Raw genomic sequence first — 25,744 nt, forward strand, 5'->3', positions numbered from 1 at the left:
ATAGAAATACGATGTTGATGAACGAATGATAGAATAATCATCCTAATTTGGACCCCTCCTTATTTTGGACGCTTTCATAAATTTGTATCCTTTACTGCCAATTATTGCAAATTCGTTTGGTTTGATGAAGATAATTATATTCTTTGGGTTGTGTTTAAGTCCCAGCATAATTAGTTCATCTCTAATTCCTTTAAATTAGTCAAAATTCGCAATTGAAAAATTGATATCGAAAACGATTCATAATTCCACGATTACCAACAGAAATCGGGAGAAGTGATGTACTTTTAAATTTGATTTAAGAGTACAAATTTATTGTTTTTAAATGATCTAATATTTTTGTCTCTATTTGAATTTTGCATTTTTGCCTTTCTCATATAAAGAAAGGCTATGCAATCACTGTAAAAATCGACTTTTTAATCGAGGCCCGGAGGGCCGAGTATCATACACCATTCGATTCAGTTCGTCGAGATCGGCAAATGTCTGTGTGTGTGTATGTATGTGTGTGTGTATGTGTGTGTGTATGTGTGTGTGTGTCATTTAAACTCACACAATTTTCTCAGAGATGGCTGAACCGATTTTCGCAAACTTAGTTTCATCTGAAAGGTATAACGCTCCCATAAGCTGCTATTGAATTTTTAGTTGATCCGACTTCCGGTTCCGGAGTTACGGGTTGAAGAGTGCGGTCACACAGCAAATTCCCATATAAACTGGTACCACCATAATGTTCAAATGATGTAAAACATATTAAAATTGATGTAACATTACTCTAGTTTGCGGGTCTGGATCACTAATGATCAATCAAAGCAGCTTTGACCACATTGGCCACCTATGACGGTTCATGACGCCCTCGGGGAACCCGCCAAGTTCCTAAGCTAATATCACACCCATTCCACAACGAATTCTCTACCGATTTTTACGAACTTAATTTCAAATGAAAGATACAGTAATGCCATTGACTGCTGCTGAATTTCATTCGGTTCTGACTCTTGCTTCCGGAGTTACAGGGGTGTTAGTATGGATACACTGGAATTTCCCATATAAATCGGTACAATCGTAATACCTCAGAGGCTAAAACCTATTGAAATGGTCACCAAATTACTTCTAATCGCAGATCTAGATCACTGATTGCCAATCAAACATTCTTTGAATATATTGTCCACAATCGACGATTCCGGAAGTCCGGAATTCCGGGCATATTCCACAAATAAAGTCACATCGGTTCTTCGGTGATGACTGAACCGATTTTCTCAAACCAAGTCTCAAATGGAAGGCAAAATATGCAGCTGAGTATTGCATCAGAGCCCCTCCGCCCCCCCCCCCCGCCTTTCCCTTACATCTCCCTCCTTCATCACTACCGTCCCCTTGGACCACCCTCACGCCCGCATTTCCTTCATCCACCCCGTATACCAAAATAAGATGAAGGATTTCTGACGCATCCTCCACTCCCACTCTACTAACCCCCCGTTCCCTCTACTTTTAAACCCATTCCACCAACATTTCAAAATATAATCACATGAAGATAACATTGAACTCATGCTGATGAAGCTAATTAAATACTATTCTTTTGCCTTTCTCATATAGAAAGGTTACGCAATTGCTCCAAAAACCGACTTTCTAACCGAGGCCCGGAGGGCCGAGTCTCATTTAACATTCGACTCAGTTCGCCGAGATCGCAAAATATCTGTGTGTATGTATGTGTGTATGTATGTATGTGTGTATGTGTATGTGTGTATGTATGTGTGTGTATGTGCGGATTTGTTAACAAAATGTCCACATCGGTTACTCGGAGATGGCTGAACCGATTTTTACAAACTAAGATTCAAATGAAAGGTATAATATTCCCATAGGTTGCTATTGAATTTCATTTTCAACCGACATCTTGTTCCGAATTACGAGTTGAAGAGTATGGTTACAAAACAAAATTTGTTTATTTTTCCAAATCAGTTTCTCGGAATTTTCTGAACCGATTTTGACAAACTTAATTTTAAATGAAAGGTCCATCAGCTGCTGTTGAATTTTGTGTGGATCCGAGTTCTGGTTCCTGAATTACAGGGTGATACGTACGATCACGCAGCAAATCCCGATTCTAACGAATTCTGCGATGAATGTAAAAAGGTGATTTTTTTCCAAAATGTAAACACAACTGTTGAATTTGTAGATCTAGGTCCCCAACAGTCATTCAAAGTCTGTTTGGCCACACTGGCCACCATCGACGGATCCGGAAGCATCTAAAGTCAGAATAACGGTTATATTAGTTTCTCGAAAATGGCTAGATTTGCTCAACTTAGTCTCAAATGAAAGGTGTTGCGTCCCCAGAAACTGATATTAAATTCCATCTCCATCCGACTTCCAGCACCGGAGTTACGGGTTGTGGAGGTCGATCACAAAGAAAACTCCGATTCAAACCGATACCGCGATGAATGCAAAAAGGTGCTCTTATATATACTTACCAAGTGTAATAAGAATGAAAGACATTTCCATAAAGTTATATTGTACGAACCAGCTATTAAATCATAGTTTGGAGAAATGAGAAAGCCACAATTGCACCTCTAGGTGGATTAAAACAGGTTTTTGTATTTGAAATGGTTAGTTTGTGAATTTTTACTTAGAAGTATCAAATAACTATTCCAAAATATGTCGTAAAAATAATAGCGTCAAAATATTTCGGACACAGCTAGATTTTCTTTTGTAATAGCAGTCTGTTTATCAATTTAGAATAATCAAAATTATCACTTTATCAATAATTTTTTTGCGGTGCGGTGCGGTAAAAGCTCTTTCCCACACCGCACCTGCGGGAAAAAGTGTCTCACCGCACCGCAGATTTTGCGGTGCGGGTGCGGTAAATACCGCGCGGTTGCGGTAATTACCGCAACCGCGACGAACCCTAGTGGCGATGACTAGGATTGCCGAAATATCTTCGGCCGATTCAAATGGGTAGTGTGATAATAGAAACATGGCAAAATAGGCTCATTACCCTAGTATGATTTATTCTTTTGACTAACTTCAACTTTTTATTACTTTTTATTTATAGAAATACATGGGTTAATGCTTGAATGTAATTTTTTTAAATATATCACGCTTCAAATATATCACGCTAAAATACAGACCGACCGTGATATAATCGAAACATTACTGTATTGCGATTTTGTAGGTTTCAAGCGCCGGAGAATGTTGTCTTCTTTTAGGCGGGCAAAACGTGAAGTGTATAGTTTAGACAGTGTAAACCGCAATCTCACTGTGTGTCGTACTGTGGTATTAGGGGGTACGATTTTCTTGACATGTGGTAAGTGGCGAAAAAATTGGCAAATCATACATATGTTTCTTAAGGACGCCACTTAGGACTACTAGTATCTGTTTTATTCATCAATGCTTATCATCAAGTCCTATCACTCGTCACCAGACTCAGACAGATGTCTCGATTAAATTTACATGAAATGCTGACAAAATCAAGGCATTACTGTATGAATTGCTATGTGAGAAATGCTCTTGCGACAATGCAATGAATCAGCATAAAATTATCAAATCGCAAGCATGGTTTGAGTTTGCGCTGGTCATGGTATAGTAGCGAACATTTTGTCCAATGTTTGATTTTGGCTGTCACGTCTCTGTCACAAGAGAAATATAAATAATTATCCCAGGGCAGGTTTCAACATTTTATTCACTGAATATTTCGACTCGCTGTCCATTGAGACGCCGTACTACGAGCCTGTCAATTTTTCACTACTCTCTTGCCATTAGAGAATGATGTACCTGCGTGCGCCACGTGAGCGAAAAGACAAGCAATCTTACGAAACAGAATTATAAAAACAAAGCAAATTCACACATGTTGGTGATTCAATCGTTGATAGAAAGTTGGTGCTGGTGGGCGCAAGCTAAACACAGACAGACTAGTAGTGCGAGCAACACGCAAGACAGCGGAACTGTTCAGTTGAAGGTCCTAATATTGTTTGAAATATAGGTGATAAATTGAAAACGTTTTGTTTTCCAGTGCTGTGACTTTAGATCGTGCTGGTTCCTATATTCTGTGATTCATAAAATCTACGTAGGTATAGTGAAATCCGTTATATTGCCTTAATCGTGTTAAATATTCGCTATGAGATGGTAATTATGTCACACTTTCGTAAACTGGATGCTTCTACAGCTGTCAACACGCAAGGTTTTTCTACAGTTCTAGGTTGACTGAACAGCGAGACGATGATTGAAACGAGAGAGCCGAGCATTTATAGGGTTCCATGTGTGTCTTCGCTAACGAAAAGTCGCGGTACCGCACAAGCGTATGCATATTTAAAATTTTACGATATATTATTTTTATCTTATCACCGTTTGATGGTATTTTCCCCTTTTATAAAGGTATCACACGGAACAGCATCCCACCGGTCAGTCTAATTGCAGTTTCCAGTCGTGCGAAACGCGTTTTGTTATGGATCCCGCCGCGCTTGGTCTAACGGAAGAAGACGTTGATTCGATAGTGAAACGATATCTACAGGAAAAACGTGACAAGTACAACGCTAAATTTCGAGTGCTTTCATACCACGTGAAACGCATAAGTGAAGAGCCAATTGGTTACCTCGGAGATCATTACTTTCTGAATGTGGTGTTGAGGGAGAAAATGGTTCACTATTCGGAAGAGGAAGAAGAGTATGCCGAAGAAGAATACTTGAGCTTCTTTATGAAGATTTTACCCGAACAAGTGCCAAAATTAGCCGAATACGTACGAGAAATGGGTTGTTTCAAAAAGGAGATTCAACTCTACACTCATCTAATACCCCGACTGCAGGACGTAACAATTGGAACCAAGCCATTCGCTCCTAGAGCCTATCTTACCAAAAATGATTCTTTGCTCGTTTCTGAAAACCTTCAAGCCGAAGGTTACCGCATGGTGAAAAATAACAAAAGCCTGCTTGATTATGCCCACCTCGAAGTTGCGCTTAAGTCAGTAGCTAAACTGCATGCAGCTTCCTTGGTTCTAGAGGAACGCACCAAGCAGCCAATTACGAAGCTATATTCCGGTCATCTGAACGAAAATGTCTACATTGATGACGATACATACGTCCGTAAGACAAATCTAGAAAATGCAATCAAGGCTCTGTGCGAGTTGATAAAACGTATAGATAAATACAAACACTCCGACCGACTAGATTTTATCTTAGAAAAATTTCCACAAGTGATTAGAAAAATTTACGACTTTGCTAAACCCTCAACCGTGTACAGGAACGTGTTCAATCACGGTGATCTATGGAATAACAACCTAATGTTTAAGTACGAAGAAACAACGAACAAATCCCGAACAAACAGCGATGCAGGTAATTGTCTCACAAACGGTACTAACAAAACGCTTGACGATGAGCTCACACCGCAACTAACATGCTCCCTTCTAGTGCCCGTGGATGTGGTACTTGTCGACTATCAGTTTTCTCGTTTAGCTCCGCCGGCGTACGACGTGATGTCGCTTATCATGATATCCACTCTCAGTACGTACCGTGATCAACACCTCGAATCTTGGAAAAATATTTACTATGACGCATTAAGGTCACTTTTAACGCAGTATTGCTCATTGAACGTGGAGGAAATCTTGCCCAAGGCAGTATTCCTTCAGTCGTGTCGGGAATACCATCTGGCCGGGCTGATTGAGAGTTGCATGTACTTTCACTGGCCACCAAAGCCCGATTGCTATGAGATGGCCGCCGGCGCCGATTGGTTCGATGAGTCGCGAAAGCCGGAAGTTTTCGTTAAGGCCGTCATCAATGGGTTCGAACGATACGCGGACTATCGGTTTCGGATTAGTGACATTATAATGCAAATTGTGGACAATTATGTGTTGACGGCGTTAGCTTAATAAAAAAAATGGCGAAATCGTACTTACGTGTGTAACTATCTTGTTATTGTCTGTTATATCTGTTCACTGTATCATACCATCATATATATAGAATTTACAACTTGCAGGACAAAAGAGGTTTAGGTTTCTCCAGAGACAAAAATGTTACAGATCTTATGTCATGTAGTCTTGGAAGTATACATTATTATAGATGTTTTTATTATATTAAAATAATTTCTTAGTAATCCAAATAAACAAAACTATTTATCTACCCCATTCTTGTTTACTCTCAAGTCGCTTTTAACGCTTTGAACACTATTATTTTTCAATGTAATTTTTCGTTTCGTTAATTTGAACGCAACAAAAAAGGAGCTTTTTGGAGCTAGCAGCGCGGCGCGGCGCGGCGCTAGCTTAGTTCTGCCACTAAGTTAGTTTCAGATTTCGATGAGACAACATCGAAACACAAATTCCTTACCTAATTTTTTCCATCATTTGTTCTTGACCTTATATGTATTTTCCACGTAAAAAGCGACTTGAGTGTATATAATCCATTCAATAGCTAGTAAGCTTATTTTACTAGCTTGGTAATACTCCTACTTAGCACACGGTAAGAATCATCTGTCTCTTGTATAACATAAAACAGAAGGTCAAAATTTCGTACTGAGATTATAGTATACATAGGGGAACCTGAGGCAATATAATCATCTGAAGCAAAACAAGCAAATAAGCCTATGATTTCCCATAGCTTGATTTTTCTATAATTGTGACATAAGATTCGTTGTATTCAGCAATTGAAGTATTTTATTTATTTATTAACAGGTTAAGGCCGAAGTGGCCTGTGCCGTATACAAAAGATTCCTCCATTCCACTCGGTCCATGGCCGCGCGTCGCCAGACACGCAGTCTGCGAAGGGTCCGCAAATCGTCTTCCACCTGGTCGATCCATCGTGCTCGCTGCGCGCCACGTCTTCTTGTACCGGTGGGATTGCAATTGAGAATCGTTTTCACCGGGCTATTGTCCGACATTCTGGCTACGTGCCCGGCCCACCGTAGTCGTCCGATTTTCGCGGTATGACAGATGGGCGGCTCCCCCAACAGCTGATGCAACTCATGGTTCATTCGCCGTCTCCATGTGCCGTCTTCCATCTGCACTCCACCGTAGATGGTACGCAGCACTTTCCGTTCGAAGACACCAAGTGCGCGTTGGTCCTCCACGACCATGGTCCAGGTCTCGTGCCCGTAGAGAACTACCGGTCTAATCAGCGTCTTGTAGATGGTCAACTTCGTACGACGGCGAATTCTGTTCGACCGAAGTGTCATGCGGAGGCCAAAGTAAGCACGATTTCCTGCCACGATGCGTCTACGAATCTCTCTGCTGGTATCATTGTCGGCGGTCACCAGTGAGCCCAAGTACACGAACTCTTCAACCACCTCGATTTCGTCGCCACCGATGCAAACTCGAAGCGGGCGGTTCTCATTCTCTTCTCGTGAACCTCTTCCTATCATGTACTTTGTTTTCGACGTGTTGATGGCAAGTCCGACGCGCTTGGCTTCTCTTTTCAGTCTGATGTAGGCTTCCTCCATCTTCTCAAAGTTTCGTGCAATAATATCAACGTCATCGGCGAAGCCAAGTAGCTGAACGGACTTTATGAAAATCGTACCACTCGTGTCGATCCCTGCTCTTCTTATTACACCTTCCAGCGCGATGTTGAATAACAGACACGAGAGACCATCACCTTGCCGTAACCCTCTGCGTGATTCGAAGGGACTCGAGAGCGTCCCTGAGACACGTACTACGCACATCACCCGATCCATCGTCGCCTTCACTAATCGCGTCAGTTTGTCCGGGAATCTGTACTCGTGCATAATCTGCCATAGCTGATCTCGATCGATAGTGTCGTATGCGGCTTTGAAGTCGATGAACAAATGATGTGTGGGCACATTGTACTCGCGGCATTTCTGCAGTACTTGACGAAGAGCGAACACCTGGTCCGTGGTAGATCTTTCGCTCATGAAACCCGCCTGGTACTGCCCCACGAACTCTCTTGCAATTGGTGATAGTCGACGGCATAGTATTTGGGAGAGTACCTTGTAGGCGGCGTTCAGCAGGGTGATTGCTCGGTAATTACAGCAATCCAGCTTGTCACCCTTTTTGTAGATAGGACACACGACACCTTCCATCCACTCCTCCGGTAAAATCTCCTCCTCCCAAATCTTGGTAATCACCCAGTGCAGCGCTTTAGCCAGTGGCTCGCCACCGTGTTTTAGTAGCTCGCTTGGTATTTGGTCAACCCCAGCGGCTTTATTATTTTTGAGCCGGCTGATCTCCTCCTGGATTTCTTGGAGATCCGGAGCCGGTAGCGTAATGTCTTCCGCGCGTGCTCCCAGGTGCGTTACCGTGCCATCCTCGTCGTCTGCTGCATCGCCGTTCAGGTGTTCTTCGTAGTGCTGCCGCCACCTCTGGATCACCTCACACTGGTCCGTGAGAAGATTCCCGTTTGTATCTCTGCACATGTCGGCCTGTGGTGCGTGGCCCCTGCTCGAGCGGTTCAACTTCTCATAGAATTTCCGTGTGTTTTTAGCGCGGTACAGCTGCTCCATCGCTTCGCGATCTCGGTCTTCCTGCTGGCGCTTTTTGGTGCGGAAAACCGAGTTCTGCCTGTTCCGTGCCTGTTTATATCGCGCCTCGTTCGCCCTCGTGCGGTGTTGCAGCATTCTCGCCCATGCTGCATTCTTCTCTTCGACTAACTGCTCGCATTCGCCGTCGTACCAGTCGCTTCTTCGGTCCGGGCCCACCGTACCTAGTGCAGTGGCTGCGGTGCTACCTATGGCGGATCGGATATCTCTCCAGCCATCTTCAAGGGCAACTGCGCCTAGCTGCTCTTCCGTTGGTAGTGCCACTTCCAGCTGCTGCGCGTATTCTTGAGCCACTCTGCCATCTTGTAGCCGCTCGATGTTTAGCCGCAGCGTTCGGCTTCGACGAGAGCTATGCACTGTCGAAAGTTTTGAGCGTAAGCATACTGCAACCAGGTGGTGGTCCGAATCTATATTCGCACTGCGATAAGTGCGGACGTTTGTGATGTCCGAGAAGAGAAGAAGTATTACATCATCAAATCATCAAATAGTGAGAGGCTGGCATAGCGTAGTTGGTAAATCGATTTCCTTGTACACAGTTCACCAGGGTTCGTTTTCGTACATGGGGTTACAAATTTTTCTAACTCGCAAAAAGAAGCGAATGACCCTAAGATTAAAATATTTACAATTGAAAAAAAAAATCGATTGATGATTTCGTACAAATAATTCAAAGATTTTTCTGTAATGTCACGTACTAACTTAACAATTTTTTATCACAAAGCAATTCTCCTTAGCGGATAAAATATAGGTAAAAACCAATTTTTTATCCACCAAGGAGAAAATTGTTTTAAACCACATTTGCGTGGGCTCAGGCCTCAAAAACTGTACCTAAATTAGTTATTGGAGAGGCGTTTCGAGTTCCTCTAATCAGAATCCGACACTAACTTAGTGACATGACTTATTATCATCAGCTTAATCCGAACTTCTTTTCTTGCGGGACATCACGCACTAGCTTAGTCCTATCGGATTCTGATGAGACGAAGTCGAAACGCAAATTCCTTAACTAGTTTAGTTATAGATTCTGAGCCCTTCACGCGCAAAAGTGGTTTATACCAATCTTTTCTTTAATGTGTATGTTTTTTTTCTTTAAAAAGCAAAAAAACTTTCAAAAAAGCCTTGAGAAGGCAGGAAAAAATGTACAAAACTTAACGTCTCAGGAAACGGGTTTGAGCTGCCACCCGACCCGTTCAAAACCATTGCTCTTGCCTAGAACCTGACTCATTCCCGGCACTATCTTACTGTATTACTTCGGGGAGGGGTTTTTATGTGTATAGAACCTACTCTAATTTAACTGTGGGTCGAGACTTAGTGCTCTTCCCTTACGATGCTTTTGTGGTCACACAAAGTTTTTCACACATTCTTTGTTCCAGTTCCTAAGAAAATAAATTGCGGACAGGTGACCTTTATTCTTTTATTCAGATTTGTCTTTCAAATTATTTTCCTCATGATTTTTGTCTCTTCCTTCACATTCTACAGTTTTCACTATGCGTCTGGCTCTAGGTCCGTACATAAATTAATTCCCCTGGAATGACCCAAATTATCCTAAAATGGATGTCGAACAAGATTCGCCATCAAAGACTCCGAGATTCCGTTTAAAATCAAACACATTGAACTGGGTTCGACCGTATCCGATCTTCTTTCGGATCAAAGTTCCCTAAGTAATCAGAATTTTTTACTGCCGCTAGCTACAGGAATTTATGTAATTGCTCTCAGCCGGGATAAAAAAAAAGTTTGCGTCAAATCACACTCATTTCGTGTAATCTTCGCTGCGTTTCTTTTATCTTGCAACGTCAGCATGGATATCAGGTTCGCCTACCATTCACGGTGTGGAAAATGTTGTGAGGAATATGTGGATGACTTCTGCAGAAGGAATACTGAAAAGTGTATTTACTATGGAGAGAATCCTCTTGAAGTAGCGTGCAATGTTTCGAAGGAAATCTCTTCATCTTCAGGGGAAAGCAGGGTTTTAACATTTTTTAGTAATAGTCATAATATAAACATTTTGCAAAATTTTGTAGGATACAAATATTTTCCAACGTTGTGACAGATTTCTTTTTAATGTGATGACCTAACTATCTACATTTATAGTACTAAACCAGCCTCGGTATAAAGTATTTTGCTTCGTTTTTGACTTTGTCAGCTGCAATAATTTGTTATCCGAAAAAAATTGTTGTTAATAAATACAAAACTTCGGCTCTAATGTGTCATTCAGAACCGCAATTCCCTTCTTGTACCATCCAGCACCATTTATTCATTGAGCTCCCGACTTTTTCGCGTACTTTTCGGTCTAGTCCTCAACGATGGATCTAGCCTACACCGACGATGAATTCCCCTGCGAGAGAGGTTCTCCCGAAATCGAGCGGTAGATACCGATGTTCGTTTCCGTGAGCCATTTAGTTCCCTTTCTTCGTCCCGATCTACTCGATCTAGTCCCCGGCGGTCGACCTAACCTACTCAACGGGCCAGGCAGTAGGTGCTGATGTTCATCCAGCGATTCCGGATGGAGCGTAGCTTCCGGTTCACTGGCGGTCTATTCGGTCTAAGCCCCGGCGGTAGATCTAGCCTACCCACGAGCTATACGGTAGGGTGTTGAGGTCGGTTCGGCGATTTCGATGAAGCATGACGTCCGGCTCGCTTGCGTCCCGACGACCCGAACCCAGTGCTACGTCGCGTACTACTCAAATGGTCACCGGTGGTGAACCCAGTTTATATTGTTGGAGAGTTTCCCGGCGGCAGGATTTCTCCCGAAACCTGATTTGTGCTTTCACGACGGCGCTCTAACCGATGGCGCTGCTTTGTTGGTTCCTTCGACACTTCCTCTGCAGCTTGGAGAGTATGCTTGCAACCACTCTTTTGACATCGTCCCAGATATGCTCATCGTGGCACATCTCTTTGACGATATTGTCTACTGTCACACCAGGCATACCTCTTCGAACTTCTTCGAACCTAGCGCATTCAAATACCATGTGTTCAGGTGTCTCTTGCACGCCCACACACTCCGAGAAAAGGGGTGCCGAAACGTGTCTAAATCGAAAGCATGCGTGCCCGAACAAAAACTTCGTCAAATGTAAGTTCACCTCTCCATGCTTTCTATGTACCCAAGCAGACACATTTGGGATGAGTTGGTGGGTCCACCTTCCTTTCTCCGCGTTGTCTCCCTCTTGCTGCCACTTAGCCAAAGAGTCCGCTCGGACCAGTATCCTTGCGTTACGTGTATTTCTCCGCTGGTAGCATTACACATCTTCAGACAGAATGATGCAAATGTTATGTACGCACTCGCGACACGACCAGTCATTAGGCGAAACGTGCTTGTCAACCTCATCCGGTTCAGCACAGCACACAGTGCCGGAACGCTATACCTCAGAATTGAGGATGAGACACACGCCAGGAGAGGTATCTTGCTCCTCCGATGTTCGGCATAATCCTTGCCACTGTGTTAATTGTCCTCGCTGCTTTCTCATATGAATAGTCTCGCTTGATCCATCTGTTTAGCGCTCGATTTTTCTCTTTCTTTCCGTCATGTTTTCCATCTATTACGTCGCTTCAATCCTTAGCGTACTTGAGAGAATTAGCCACTTTTCTCGGTTATTCTCTAGTGGTAAATTATCGCAAGCCATTTAACTCCCGATTACCATAAATCATTCAGTTCCGATTTCCGTGAGCTATTTAGATCCCAGCTTTGCCGTTATCTACTCGGATAGTTCCCGTAGGTGAATTCACTTTACTCAGACTGAGAGTTCCCCGGCGACGGAATTTCTCCCGATACCGATACTCGCTTCTTTGAGTGGTGGTGGGGTTTGTCTCGGCATCGATGGTCTTGTAGTGAGCCTGGCCTTTACATCTCGTGTAGCCACCTACTTTCATTTGACCATTGAATGTAATTTTTGTAATATGATACCATTTTGACGTCGTTAAACTCGTCAAACGTCCCCTGGTGCCGGCGCTAGCTTGGTGCTGGTGCTAGTTCTGGGTCAAAGAGTTTCCCATTATACAGTCGTGATTGGCTGGTTGGGCCACGGCCTTGTCCAACTAACGAATTTGATTCGCTAATTGGACCGACTGACAAATGTCAAAAACTTTAAAATTAACAAAATTAAAAAAACGATGTTAGATGAAACGGGTAAGATTGTCGTCAACCCTTATTCCCCTTTAAAAAAGCTACGTAGCATGATATGACCCCCTACTCCCCTTTCGTCACACATCATCACAACATTAAAAGCTCCCCCTCCCCCATATAATGCTACGTCATTTATGGATGATCGCGAAGGAGATCTTGGCAGTGTAAATCCATCTATTCACATCTCAAAATTTTGTCAGATTGATTGTCAATGAAAATTTGACATGAGATTTTGGCGTTCAGATGCTTTTTAGTTGGACAATGGTCCAACTAGCGGAGGTCCAACTAAAAAGCGGTCTAGTTAAAAAGTGTCCAACCAGCGAATCACGACTGTATAATAGAGTGACAAGAAAAAAATAACCCCTATCTGCCCACCCCTGAGTCGATTCCTAGTCCCACCAGGAGTATTTGCTAAAAAATTTGAAGCAAATCGGACAAGTCTAGGTACCGGACGAACGTGCCTGAAGTTTGTATGGGATTTTTCGACAATTTACATTGAGAAAACCCACTAGCTCGCATTTTGGCCGCTAGGTGGCCCTATATGCATCGTATTATCACTGTAAGTGAAAATAAGAAAGACAATTTAATTGGCTACAACTTTGTCGAAGACTGCTAATCAATCCGGCTTTGCTGAAAGAAGTTATTAAACTTTTAACGAAGTGATGTCTGAGTCAGTTTTGCATGGGGCCTAGCAATGCATGGTTGTGTATCAATACTCGATTCTCACGAACTAAATGATTTCGTGAAATAATGGTTGGGTTTAGCTCAATAGCATGTTCAAAAGAATTATAGTAAATCATACGAGTGATGTTTTGGTTAGAACATTTTAGTTCCAGATGTTACCTCATAGAGGGCGCCAACCTAGGAGCAGATCACTTTAAGAATGTATAACAAATTTGCATCAAATTGAAAAAAATGCATTTAATTTCCATTTTTGCATCAGCTTTGCACTCCCTCGCAAAAAAGTTTGTTTAACAAACGTCCTACGCTGATCCACTTTATTCGACGTTTTGTTAAATGTAGGGCTAGTTTTTCTGTAGGGTTTTGACGTCTTACACGCAACGCAAACAACATTGCACGCAACGCAAAAACATTGCACGCAACGCAAAATACATTATGAATTTCTATTTTGATGGAAATAAATGCATTTAATTTCGCTGATTTTTAAAAATGCATCACAAGTGATCTGCCCCTAGGCGCCAACACTAAGTTTTCAACGGAGATAGAAATTAGGTGTCTTCAACAAAGTTGTAGAACAGGCTTTTTCAGTAATTCTTCCGAACATCTCAATATTCTATCTCTCTTCTATCAAAAGTTAGTGTTGGCGCCCTCTATGCGGTCACAGGTGGAACTAAAATGTATTACGTTTCCTCTGAGCATACTATTCAGCTAAATCTAACCATTATTTCACAAAAATGTATAGTTTGTGGAAATCGAGTACTAATACACAACCATGCACTGCTACGCCCCATGCAAAACTGACTCAGACATCACTTCGTTAAAAGTTTATTAACTTCTTTCAACAAAGCCGGATTGACTAGCAGTCTTCGACAAAGTTGTAGACAATTAAATTATCTTTCTTATTTTCACTTACAGTGATAATACGATGCGTATAGTGCCATCTAGCGGCGAAAATGCGAGCTAGTGGGTTTTATCCATGTAAATTGTCGAAAAATCCCATATAAACTTCAGACACGTTGGTCCGGTAGCTAGACTTGTCCGATTTGCTTCAAATTTGGAACAAATACTCCTGGTGGGACCAGGAATCGACTCAGGGATGGGCCGGTTGAGTTTTCAAAAATTCATAATTTTTCTGGGCAGTCTACTGTATAATGTAACTCGTCAGGGTAACAATTTAGCACTGGGTAGAAATATACCTGTTTTTGTGTATACACTCCATAGAGTGTATTTGTTTACACAAAATTATGCTCATCGCTGTTCGATATCGTTCACATTTAGTTGTAAATTTTTATTCATTTTCGCGTTTGTGAACAGTTTTGTTCGCGCAGATAGGTTAGATAATTTTTGTTTTATATTTGTAAATAAATAGCATAGGGTTTAGTTAGAATACCGCTCTCCTTTCGCAGCAAAAGTGGGCTGACTATGCTGTACCATAGCGATGACAGCTATGTGGCGGTGCATTTTTGGTATTTGTTTTGGTGGCGTGGAGAAGGCGGCCATCGTAAAAATTTCAGTTAGTGACGAACCATGGCGATTACCAGACGTCCGTTAACAAGTTTTTGTAAGATAGTTTTCCGCCACTAGAAAAACTTTTCAGTGCGCACGTGTGACGGCAAGATAAGACCATCGAAAAGTGCCGGCCCGTGGTTCGAGCACCAGTGAGAATTACGATGTCGATTTGCCATCAAGAAGTAAGCTAAACGAAAAGGAGTGTTTTCGCTACCCCAGCTAAACGTTAAGGAATCGAATCACCGACCGTTCTCGCTGTAGAGGATAAGTCAAATGAGCCAAGCTCTCCTCTACAGCTAATCGTCAAGGAGAACGAAGCAGGGCGGACAAAGGTTCCCCCTGGGAAGTGCACTGCGGTGACTTCCGGGATCGTTTACGGCGAGTAGATGATCCGGCGATTCGTCGTCAACGTCGCTAGGGAGGTTCCAACAAATGAGCCAAGCTCACCTCCCTAGTTAATCGCAAAGGATCGCTGCCGGAGCAGCCAACGAAAACCGAAGGAGAACGCGGCTGTTGCAGTCCCGGCCGGTCGGAAGAGACAACCCGCCTTTCCGTCCACAAACGTAGCAACAGCAGCGTGAGGAGAAGGAGAAAATAAAAGTCGGTAAATTTATTAATTTATTTTGTTTGTTTATCTTTTTTTGTTTGTGTACGGAAGTCTGAAATTCTGATAGAAGCGCCTAGGCCGCCCTGACAATAAGGGTTCGCCGGACAAACAAGAACCCAAGTAGTGGCAAAACCCAAGGATGCAAAATGCTTACCTTTTCTGCGGCTGTAATGTTTCTGCCTACATTCTCATTTCTCTTTCGACGCTGCTGTTGTTCGCTAGTGCGGGACGCTGTACGGCAGTCTGTAAGCAAAGCAGTAACATGACAAAAAAATACTGCCCCAGTACATCCACCAGACGCGAGCGGTACAGCTTCTCTTTCCTTATTTTACACTTTTTAATACTTTTAATCTATTCCATATTTTTTATCACAAACGACGACAATGAATGCGGTTCGTTTACGTCACGACCGGCATCAATGCTTTCGTGTGCGGGCCTTTCCCTTTGACTATGCAGAGAAAAGTGTACAAACTTTTCTACGCCACACTTTCACCGAGTAGTACGGGAAAATGTATGAACTTTATAATCATAACTATAGGTATAAGTTTTAGTTGTACACACTGCAGTGATTAATGAAATTCAATATAAATTAAATATAAAATTTAAGACAAACTAATTTTAATTAACTGCCACGTTTTACTGACTGGGAAGATAAAGCGTTTCTACCTAGTGCAATCGTATTTGACAGATCGCAATCATATCTATTGCCCGTCTATCTTTACCCACACCACTCCACGAATGTGTTAGCTAGACTGACCGAGAGATCTCGTTAGGAGCGGTAAGATAATCCGTAACAGTACTAGTTGTGAAGCATAAATATATTTTTTTTTCGAGTAATTTTGTCACAAGATGGCGGCTGTGCAGCCTTTTACCGTCAACGTCTCCTTTTGGATGGGGTCCACGGCCGGAAACCCATCTCCCGTAATTTTAAACCTAGAGCTTTAAACTAAAGTTTTTTCGGTTTATTATAACAATAGTGATGTACATAGGATCTTTTTTTCGATATTTGGATTTTTGCGAAATGACGCTCATTTTAGTAAAAAAAAAACGCTGAAAATGTCAGAAAAATCGACACAAATAGCTTATTAAAAAAAATTAACCAATGAAATAATAAAATTCTACGTACGTCGCAAAAGAAAACGATTTTGAATATCCTATAAAAACGACCAAAAATCATTCATTCGAGCTACGTTTCCGGCCAGATCAAAAAAAGAAAAACGTGGTTAAAGTTTTCAATACGCTCGGGGTATACTTAAGAGGCGTTGCGGCAGAATTCAAATTTTAGCAATCATCGTCGCCTGTGGTTTTTTGGTATATCATTTTCAAAGCACAATTTAGACCAATAAAAAATATTTGATTTTTGAAAAATTCTACAGTGGTGTACCTTTAAGTCAACACTCTCAGTCAACCGATATACGCGCAATTCGAGAAATTACTACAAAACAGATAAAACTATCAAGATGGAACACTCGAGCTTATTTGTGTTGTCATGGTAAAATATCTAATCCGAAAAATGAAAACCAGTGCAGCATATTTGGAATCTCAACATTCTTGATTTGATGAAAAGTATGTTTCAACATCCTTATAATGTTAAAATATATAACGATCACAAAAATTATTATCTTAATGTTAATAATCATGTGAAATGTATCGATAGAGAAAACAAAGCAGGTTTTATATCTGCCGGGTAGCATCTCTTGTAATTGTGAACGATGGCAATATGAATTATGCTTCAGTTTCTTCATATTGTGCAATATTGCACCATCCATCCATTATGGCAACTTTCTCAACCAAACAGATATCACTGTCACTCGTTAGTTCAAATAAATTGCTCCGTCATTGTCGTCAATTACAGAACGATGTCCTAACCTTCGAAACATTTTTTGAACCAGGCCACGACGCTATCTGCATAAAAAGAAGTTTTTCATTTTTATCTCAAAACATGCTTAATATATTTTCTATAGTTCCACGTGTAAATCGGCGTATTACTCCAACATCATGGAACCTTACAATTGCGCATTATAAACAGCCCGCACGCACATCAATCAAACATTCTTCTCTCGTACTAACCGCGCATGCGCGTTTTCTCTCTCTCATTTCAGGTTTGCCCGAGGGTGGTGCTGACGGTCAACAACAGCAGTGTGCTTCTGGTGAGCGACGTCGCCGCAAACGGTCTTCCATCATTCGGCCGGATCCGTTCGATTTTTCTAACATCTGCCTTCGAGCAGGAATCGTGCCTTCGGATTGCATTATGATTGACTTCCAAATTGCCCGTTACTCCCCGCCGGCATACGATGTAATGTCCCTGTTGAACACCACCACGACCAGCGCGTTCCGAACGGTCTATCTGGAACGAATGATTCAAATGTATTACCAGTTTTTGAAACGAGAACTAGAATGGTTCCAGATCGACGTAGAGCGAAGTTTTCCTGCTGAACACTTCGAAAAATCCTGCGAGGAGTACAAATTGGCTGGTCTGATTGATAGTATTCTGTTTCGACATTTGACACTGCTTCCGACTGAATTGGTTTCGAATTGCAAGGAATGTCCCATTCCGATATCGTTTGAAAATTTAATGGAAAATTCTATTTCTGCACTGAGTACGAAGGCATGGGATTCCTGTGACAACTATCGATTTTTGATGGCGGATTTGTTGGCTGACCTAGTCGACACCTACATCTTGCCATCTTGAGAGTTTCACATCCTAGTTTTTATTTACGCAGGATTGCCGATTCCGGTTTCCAGTATTCTTTTGGATTTTCAACTATCACGCTACGCGCCGCCCGCGCTGGATGTCCTTACGGTCATTATGTTGGGTAGCAACAGTGACTTTCGTGCCAAGCATCTGGATGCGCTACTTAACGCCTACTACTCCGCGCTGTCCGAACTCGTGACTGACCGTCACTTGGATATCGAGCAAATTCTTCCACGCAACGAATTCAATGCCTCCTGCGAGCATTATCACCTAGCAGGACTAATCGAAAGTTGTCTTTTCAGTCTTCAGATTTTAATTCCGACGGACCTGGTCAAACCACTGATGAGTTCGTCCGAATCCTTCGATAAGTTCATCCGCGAGGGCGAAGCGAAAGTGCTGCTGTGTTTGAAATCATTCGAACTGGATGAAACATTCCGCTCCCGTCTCACCGATATGCTGTCGCAGATAATCGAACAGTACATTGTCGGATTCAATCGCAAATCGCTGAATAATTAATTACCCTGTTGTGATTATAGCTAATAAAACACTTGTTCCCTGTCAAATCGACCGCTTATCACGTATCGGAACGATAAAAAGAAATCTGATTCATATATCCCAAAAGCCCTAATTTGCATTCCGAACATGCGGTCTGAAGTGCGTACCACGATTTATTTGTTTTTCAACCTTCTTTCGAATTGGTTCGCTGCTTTGGATAGAACACATATTTAGCCGCAATGCGATTTGTAGACATTGTCAAGGATTATTTATTTAACTCAACTATCCACGGAGTTCGGTTCATTGCCGACGACACTTATCACGTGTCAGAAAGGTGAGGCTAAGATTTTTGTTCTAATATTTTATGTTTTATTATATCGGAAACCCAACGGTGGTTATTTAAACTCGACATAATTTTGCCTCAAGTAAACCATATATTTTGTGCAACATATTATGTATAAGTTCATTCAAGTGGATCATAGTAAGGTAAAATTAGGAAAAAAGATGCAGAAAGGGTCGAGTTTGTCTTTTTCTAAGAAATCTAGTTATCCGTGGATATGTTCCAGCAATAAGTTTCTGTATTTGCATTGTTATAGAATTATACTAATATGGATGTTGAAATTGGGTCTCTTGAATATCTAAAGGTATCCTTTGTTTTTTAGCGTTTAGAAAACTGTAAAATTTGATCAGCTTCACCATTAAAAAAAATTATGTGTGATCACTAGTTTTAAAGAAATTTTAAATGTATAACACAGAAATTGACACATCTAAGCTAACGCTAACGTTCCTTATCAAATACAGTCGTGATTCGCTAGTTGGACACTTTAACTGGACGGCTTTTTAGTTGGACCTCCGCTAGTAGGACCATTGTCCAACTAAAAAGCATCTGAATGTCAAAATCTTATGTCAAATTTACTTTGACAATCAATCTGACAATTATTAGAGATGTGAATAGATGCAATTACACTACTAACTTCTTTTTTGGAGAGTTTTTGACATCTGTTAGTCGGTCCAACTAACGAATCAAATTTGTTAGTTGGACAGAGGTGTGGTCCAACCAACGAATCACGACTGTAAAAGAATTGAAAAAATATAATTGTGGGACTTGTCCTTGGTTTGGTCATTCCAGAGATGATTCCTATGGCGCCGTAATGGACAGTGCGTGATAAGAAGTAATATTCAGAGTTAAGTAGTATTCAGAGTTAATTTCGAGAATAATTTTAGCATCCGCATTGCTATTTTTTGGATTTAAGCTTAATGCAATGCACCAACAATTGAGTCATCAAATCAAATGAAGAATAAAAAATTTCTTTCGCTACATGCATCGATAGAGCTCAAGTACCTACATAAATATTACTAACCTTTAAATCTTCACCATGATTTCTAATTTAAAAAAAATGTTATCAAGTCAGAGTTTGACACTGTCTTACTTGATAATAGTTTTAGCCACAATGGAATACCATCTTTGACAGTTAACCAAGCAAAAGAATAGAAGCCAAAGCGGGTTGAATTAAGAATAAAATTATTATTAGTATGGGATCTTCCGTGATGCCAGTAAATATTCACGGTTGCCAGTTTTACTGTTTTTGTCTCCGCCAGTCTGTGTATAAAGTGTCTGTATTTTTTACTATATAGAACATCAACTAGAAGGTATCCGTCCTGCAGGCGTGTTGCCATTCTGTTCCTACAAGCATTAAAATTGAGGGTGGGCGAAATTTTATTTTTTCGCAAAATGTCGGAACGAAACGAAATGAAACGAAATTTTTCGCAAACTGTGCGAAACGAAACTTTAAGGAAAATTTCGTTTAAATTCGCAAATTTCGCCGAAATTTTGCGAACTTTTTTTTGCCTGTTTCGCAAAGTAGTAGTTGGCTTTATACGCAACTCACCTGTGTTCGTGTCCTAACCCCGCATATAGGGTTAATACTTCTTTTAACCAGTAAAAGAGGCAAATGACAAATATAAGTAACACATTTTTGAATTTTTTTTTTTTCATTTCGTTTATTTGATAGGCACAAATGCGTTAGCTTGGCGGTGCCAAATTCTTTTGTTTTTACATTTTGAATATCTTAAAACTAGGAGGTTACAATGTTGAAATATTGACGTAGGATTACGTCTTTGTTTTCGATATGGGGGTGCACTCTGCAAATTCTACAAAAATGGTATGTAACGAAAAGTGGTCCAATTTTAAACGCATATAATTCAGCCATCTCACGATAAATTTTCAAATTTTTTGCACAAATCGCCCCGAAATACTTCTAAGAATAGATTCCAATAGATTAAACCAAAGATTTTTGATATCATAGCATTAAAAAAATAAATAATATACAACCTTGTCAAAATATCGCGTATTAACACACAGAAGATAGCGCTTCCCAAGCCCTGTACGACGGATTGGTGTACCTAGCGTGCTACGCTTCTATAAATGAAGTCATCATCGACTATTTAAACGGACAGATTTCGCCAGTGCAGCCAGGGATGCCAACCTTCCAGATTTCTCTGGATTCCTCCAGATTTTTAAGCGACGTCCAGACATACAGATTTATTTTTGTCTGATCCAGATTTCAGAGATTTTGTCCAGATTTATCCAGACAATATGAAAAATAACTAAATCAAATACAAGAAGGCTTCGTTGATTCTTGAACCACTATTTGAAAATATTTGGGAGCACCACATATCAATGTTTTTTCGCTGAAAGTCACCTAAATTTTCCGAATTTTCGTCAGCTGGAAGTTCCGGCAATCCAAAATGCTGAATCCCTAAAAACTAAAATTTAATCTATTTCACGGATTCTCTATGCTGAAAATTAAGCATTTGAAATATAAAAGGGAGCGCAACTATAGAATTTTCAGTATGTCGAGACATATTTGTTTGACAACCAAGCATATTTCAGCAATAAAATGTGCAAATACAGCTTATAGATGGAGCTTCCTAAAAATAGCCCATCCAGACAATTCCAGACTTTTTCAAAAAATATTACAGATTTTCTGGAAAAACACTTGGCATCCCTGAGTGCAGCTCAGTTGCCTGTTGAGCGGCAGACGAAGCAGGTCACTGCGTTGTGTGTTTTCACAGCCAGTGTAGCTGAGTTAGAAGTCCGTTACACTGCCTGTGGAGGTATGCTACCCAGTGAATACGAATGAGCTTGCCCGTTCAAACACTATGCTATCTTTTGTGTTGTGCTCGTTTCCAGCACACTTTTATGTATAATTATTCGTACACAAAATAGTTTGTACATGCGAGGTCTATTTGCAAACACGGTTAACATAGTGTCGTGGTACTAGTTGTCTCTTTCGCTCTACCCATCATCATGAGCGTTCATTCATTTTGCTTTGTGCGCTTGGGTTTACCGTTTGAGTCGTATGTGTAGGTAGTTAGATCTAATTACTAAATTGCACAACGAAAGTTTTTTATTTACGTTCGATCAATTCATTGATTCATTTCCCCTTCACGTGATTCATTTCCACTCAACCTATAGTATTTTGATTCTACTAATAGGTACATACTACAAAGCCTATTTATGAATGAATACACTGCCACTTGAAAAACCGTTGCAAAAACGCATCTTTTGCATATATAAAATTGTTTTCAATTCTTGTATATTTATAGTTTCGATATAGGATTAAGACCACTGCATTCGCTATATTTGTATGCGTACTTTAGGAAACTTATAATAATGGCAAAATATAACTAGAATGCTTGGTCTGTACATGAAATGTCTATATTGTCTAAAATTTGATTTTTCTTCACTGGTCCGGGTTTTTTACCACACACAATCGAAAAGTTTTTATAAGCTAATCTTATGCTATAAAGATTTAGCTCCAGATATTAGTTCGGTCACAGTTTTCTGTCTTCTTTCTTCAGATCTTCTTAAATAAATTCAATCGGATTCGATCACCTACTACAAATGAAATGACCTGATAACCAAGAGGGTTTGGTTCAATATGTAATACTCGATGTTGATTGGTTGTGATTAAACCATACGTAAGAAATATATTTGATTTATTATTACTATAAATGTACTAAGAAAACAAATATTTTACATTAAGTAGTATAGTCCTACATCTACAGCTCGTGCAACCCCATAGGGCTGCCCCTTGTAGTTTTTTTTATAAAGGAGAAAAATTTTACAGCTATCTTAAGACTAGAAAAAAGAATCTACATACAAGAGAGGGGGCAAAAGATTTTTTTTATGAAAAATTTTAAAACAAGGAATTCAATAGTAATAGTTTTTTAGGAAATATTTACAGTTGCCTTAAAACCAACAATATAGTTTGGTACACAAAAGGGGGAACAAATATTTATGAAAAATTTCACAGGTGTTTTAAAACTAGGGATAGAATTCTATTTACAAGATGGGGGACAATAGTTTTAACAAAGAGGTAAAATTACAACTATATTAAAATTAGGAATACGGAATACAAATTTGATTTTTTATTGGGGACTTATGCTTGGTCATTTCCAAAATCGGTGTAGAAGTAGTTGTATCAAGGACAGGGGAGAGAAGGCGTAGATGGTGACCGGGAGAGAAGAGCAAAACTTGCAACTTTCGGGCAAACGGGAGATCAGCCAAACAAATTAGCGCCTCAGTCTAGTAGGTCGGATTGGCGGATGGTATTCTTCGGACCCGCGGGGAATCCTTCAAAAGTCATCGGACCTCGAGTCGCTCTAGAAAAAAAAATGTTTTTAATCTTCGATCGCTTACCATGAGTTACAAATATTTTTCATAATTGGACACATTCTACTATTCAAAAGTATTAAAAAGAATTAGCTTTCCTTATATCAAATGAGTTTTGAAAAATTTCGCAATAGTTCGCAAATGATTTCGTCAAAATAGAATTTCGTGTTGCGAACAACATCTACTATTAAAATTTCGGTTCGTTTCGTATCGTTAAGAGAATACGGAAGAGTTATTCGTTTCGTTTCGTACCGCATAGACCAGAATCGCGTTTCGCCCACCCTTAATTAAAATGTATTGTGAAATATTCTGGTCCAAGTTCAACAATAAACAATCAATATCTCAGGGCAAAAATATTCAATATTTAAATCAATCCATATTATTGATATTTATACAATAAAATGAACGTTTGACGTTTCTTGATTTATGGTATATTTTTGCCACCTCTAGTGAGGAGATTTTTCCTGACTTAAGATAGGCTGCAAAAGTGAGTATATGCTGAAACCAGACAGAAATGGGAAACAGAGCGATTTTTAGACATTTCAGAGTAATTTAATTGGTTATTATTTCCTACTGAGATGAAAAGAATCAAGCATAAACTTTTCAATCCATCTGTAATTCGCCAGGGTATGAATTTAGTACCGGTTGGATAGTTACCAAATTAACTCATATTCACCGTTGAGGGTTTTGTATTGGCAAAGTACAATGGCACCACTGTTCTGTCCCGCTCACATTAAGCTTTGTGAACATGCATTTTTTGCGTTAGTAAACAGTTTAGTTGGTTTAGATGGGTGTATAATTTCATTTCCCCGGTTAACCGCAAAGAATCTAAAAGCACCAACCACTCTTGCTGTGCGCCGAACGAGCTCTGCTCTCCACCACAGCGGAGGAGAAGAGTGAAACACACTGCAACGGCTTCCGGAATTCTTTGCGGGTTCTTCGTCGCAAAGGAGGTTCTTGCGAAGAACTAAACCTTTCCTCACTGATCCACAGTGGCACGACGAATGGCAAAACCCCAAAAATCAAAGTCTTGAAATTCTGTTGCAAGTATTTATTTTATTTTTCTTCTAGATTGAATAAAATTATCTCAAAATTTTGCAATAATCGGATGAAAAATGAGTTTTTAACATGTCTCAAGAACTGCATGACCGATTGGAATAGCTTTTAGTTCTTTGGAAAGAAGAATAAATATGCTAAACTAGAGATGCGAGCTTTTGGCGCAGAAATGGTTTACTTTTGTTGTGCTTCATGAAAAAGCAATTGAAAAAATTGCATGTCATATCAGTAATTTATTTTTACACGGCTTCAAATTTTTGAGATGGTCTTTCACGGGTCACTTATCAAGAATCTGACTCAAAATTTAGCATAGTTTCTAGATATACATGGGTCATCTTGCGCCGAAATTGTTATATCTATGTTTTTGAAAATACCCATGTGGAGACGCCCTGTACTTTACAAATCTACTTACAAATTGGTTGCCCAAAAAACATCATATTACTTCAAAATTAGTGGTTTTTATTAGTTTTGTCAATCATTTTTGCTATCCGATGTGATTGGCTACTATTATTAACGTGTATATTAACCCCTTAACGACCAGCGCCTTCAAATGGGTTTACAAAAAAGTGGTCGAAAAAAAGAACTATGGAATTTCAAAACTGATAACAGAAATGGATTCAGCGACCTAAATTTAGCTAAAATCCCAATTTTTAGCAATGTAAACCAATTTTTGTAATTTTGTCGCAAATTTGTATGAACAGGTGCCACTGTGTGATCCACTGATCTGAGGCACCAGAAGAATTCGTTTGAAACAAATTAATTCAGTACTATAAAAGTTTTAAAAATCCGTCGTCTCAGCAGACCCGGAGAAAATGAGGTAAAACCCGGAGTCTCCTGGTCAAACCCGGAAGGGTTGTAACCCTAATGCTATTACAGTCGTGATTCGCTGTTTGGGCCACATTCTCTGTCCATTCTCTGTACAACTAATTCGCTAGTTTGCCCGACAGACTGTCAAAAACTCTAGTTAGTGTAGTAGATAACAGTTTAGGGTGGTTAAGTAACAAAGAATTTGTAAACCGATTTCGCAGTGTATTAACAAACATAGAAAAAGACTATCTAGCCGGAAGCGATCAATCGACTGTCTTGGTGAGCGGGAGAGGCATGCGATAGGCAATAAACGTTTCTATAGAGACGGTAGAGCGATGGTAGTAAATAGTTGTGAACGCCAACGAGAGTCGAGAAAGCTGCTGCTGAGTACCCGTATATCGTGCAAATGAGTGTTTATAGCAACCGAGGTTACATTAGTGTGTGTATATTTGGGACGCGGTGAGAGATGGAGAGAATGAACGTATGATCGGTTCCAGTGCACGACTGACGAGGAAAGTTTCTTTCGCGGCGACATACGTCGGTTATTGAGCTTCGGAGTATAAATCATACGAACCGATGAGAGAGTAATTGAGCCTCTGAGCTAGAGCGAAGGGTTGCAGTCGCTTAGATGAATCTCGAGCGTTATTCTAT

The 25,744-nt window shown here is 40.4% G+C and overlaps 1 protein-coding gene across 9 annotated transcripts; it reads left to right on the top strand.

Annotated features, from left to right (window-relative positions):
• The first annotated feature begins 3,826 nt into the window (after window positions 1-3,826).
• Window positions 3,827-18,620, top strand: LOC131679224 (uncharacterized). 9 transcript variants are annotated; one of them, XM_058959895.1, is made up of 5 exons: window positions 3,827-3,934; window positions 3,989-4,046; window positions 4,142-4,274; window positions 4,351-5,303; window positions 17,465-18,185. In XM_058959895.1, exons 3-5 carry the CDS (start codon window positions 4,195-4,197, stop codon window positions 18,052-18,054), a joined length of 1,623 nt encoding a protein of 540 aa, XP_058815878.1. In that variant the 5' UTR covers window positions 3,827-3,934; window positions 3,989-4,046; window positions 4,142-4,194; the 3' UTR covers window positions 18,055-18,185. The 9 variants fall into 9 exon arrangements, with proteins under 9 accessions (XP_058815878.1, XP_058815879.1, XP_058815874.1 ...); XM_058959896.1 differs by having other exon boundaries at window positions 3,989-4,042; XM_058959891.1 differs by having other exon boundaries at window positions 3,828-3,934; window positions 3,989-4,101; window positions 4,169-4,274.
• The last annotated feature ends 7,124 nt before the right edge of the window (window positions 18,621-25,744 follow it).

This window comes from Topomyia yanbarensis, chromosome 2 (genome assembly GCF_030247195.1).
Source record: "Topomyia yanbarensis strain Yona2022 chromosome 2, ASM3024719v1, whole genome shotgun sequence".
Classification (NCBI taxonomy): domain Eukaryota; kingdom Metazoa; phylum Arthropoda; class Insecta; order Diptera; family Culicidae; genus Topomyia; species Topomyia yanbarensis.

Excerpts from the sequence above, each read along its gene's own strand:
- LOC131679224 (XM_058959895.1), top strand. The coding sequence starts at position 4,195 with ATGATTGAAACGAGAGAGCCGAGCATTTATAGGGTTCCATGTGTGTCT. Across the intron at positions 4,275-4,350 it reads AGTCGCGGTACCGCACAAGC|GTATCACACGGAACAGCATC; the intron begins GTATGCATATTT and ends CCTTTTATAAAG. Across the intron at positions 5,304-17,464 it reads CCGAACAAACAGCGATGCAG|GTTTGCCCGAGGGTGGTGCT; the intron begins GTAATTGTCTCA and ends CTCTCATTTCAG.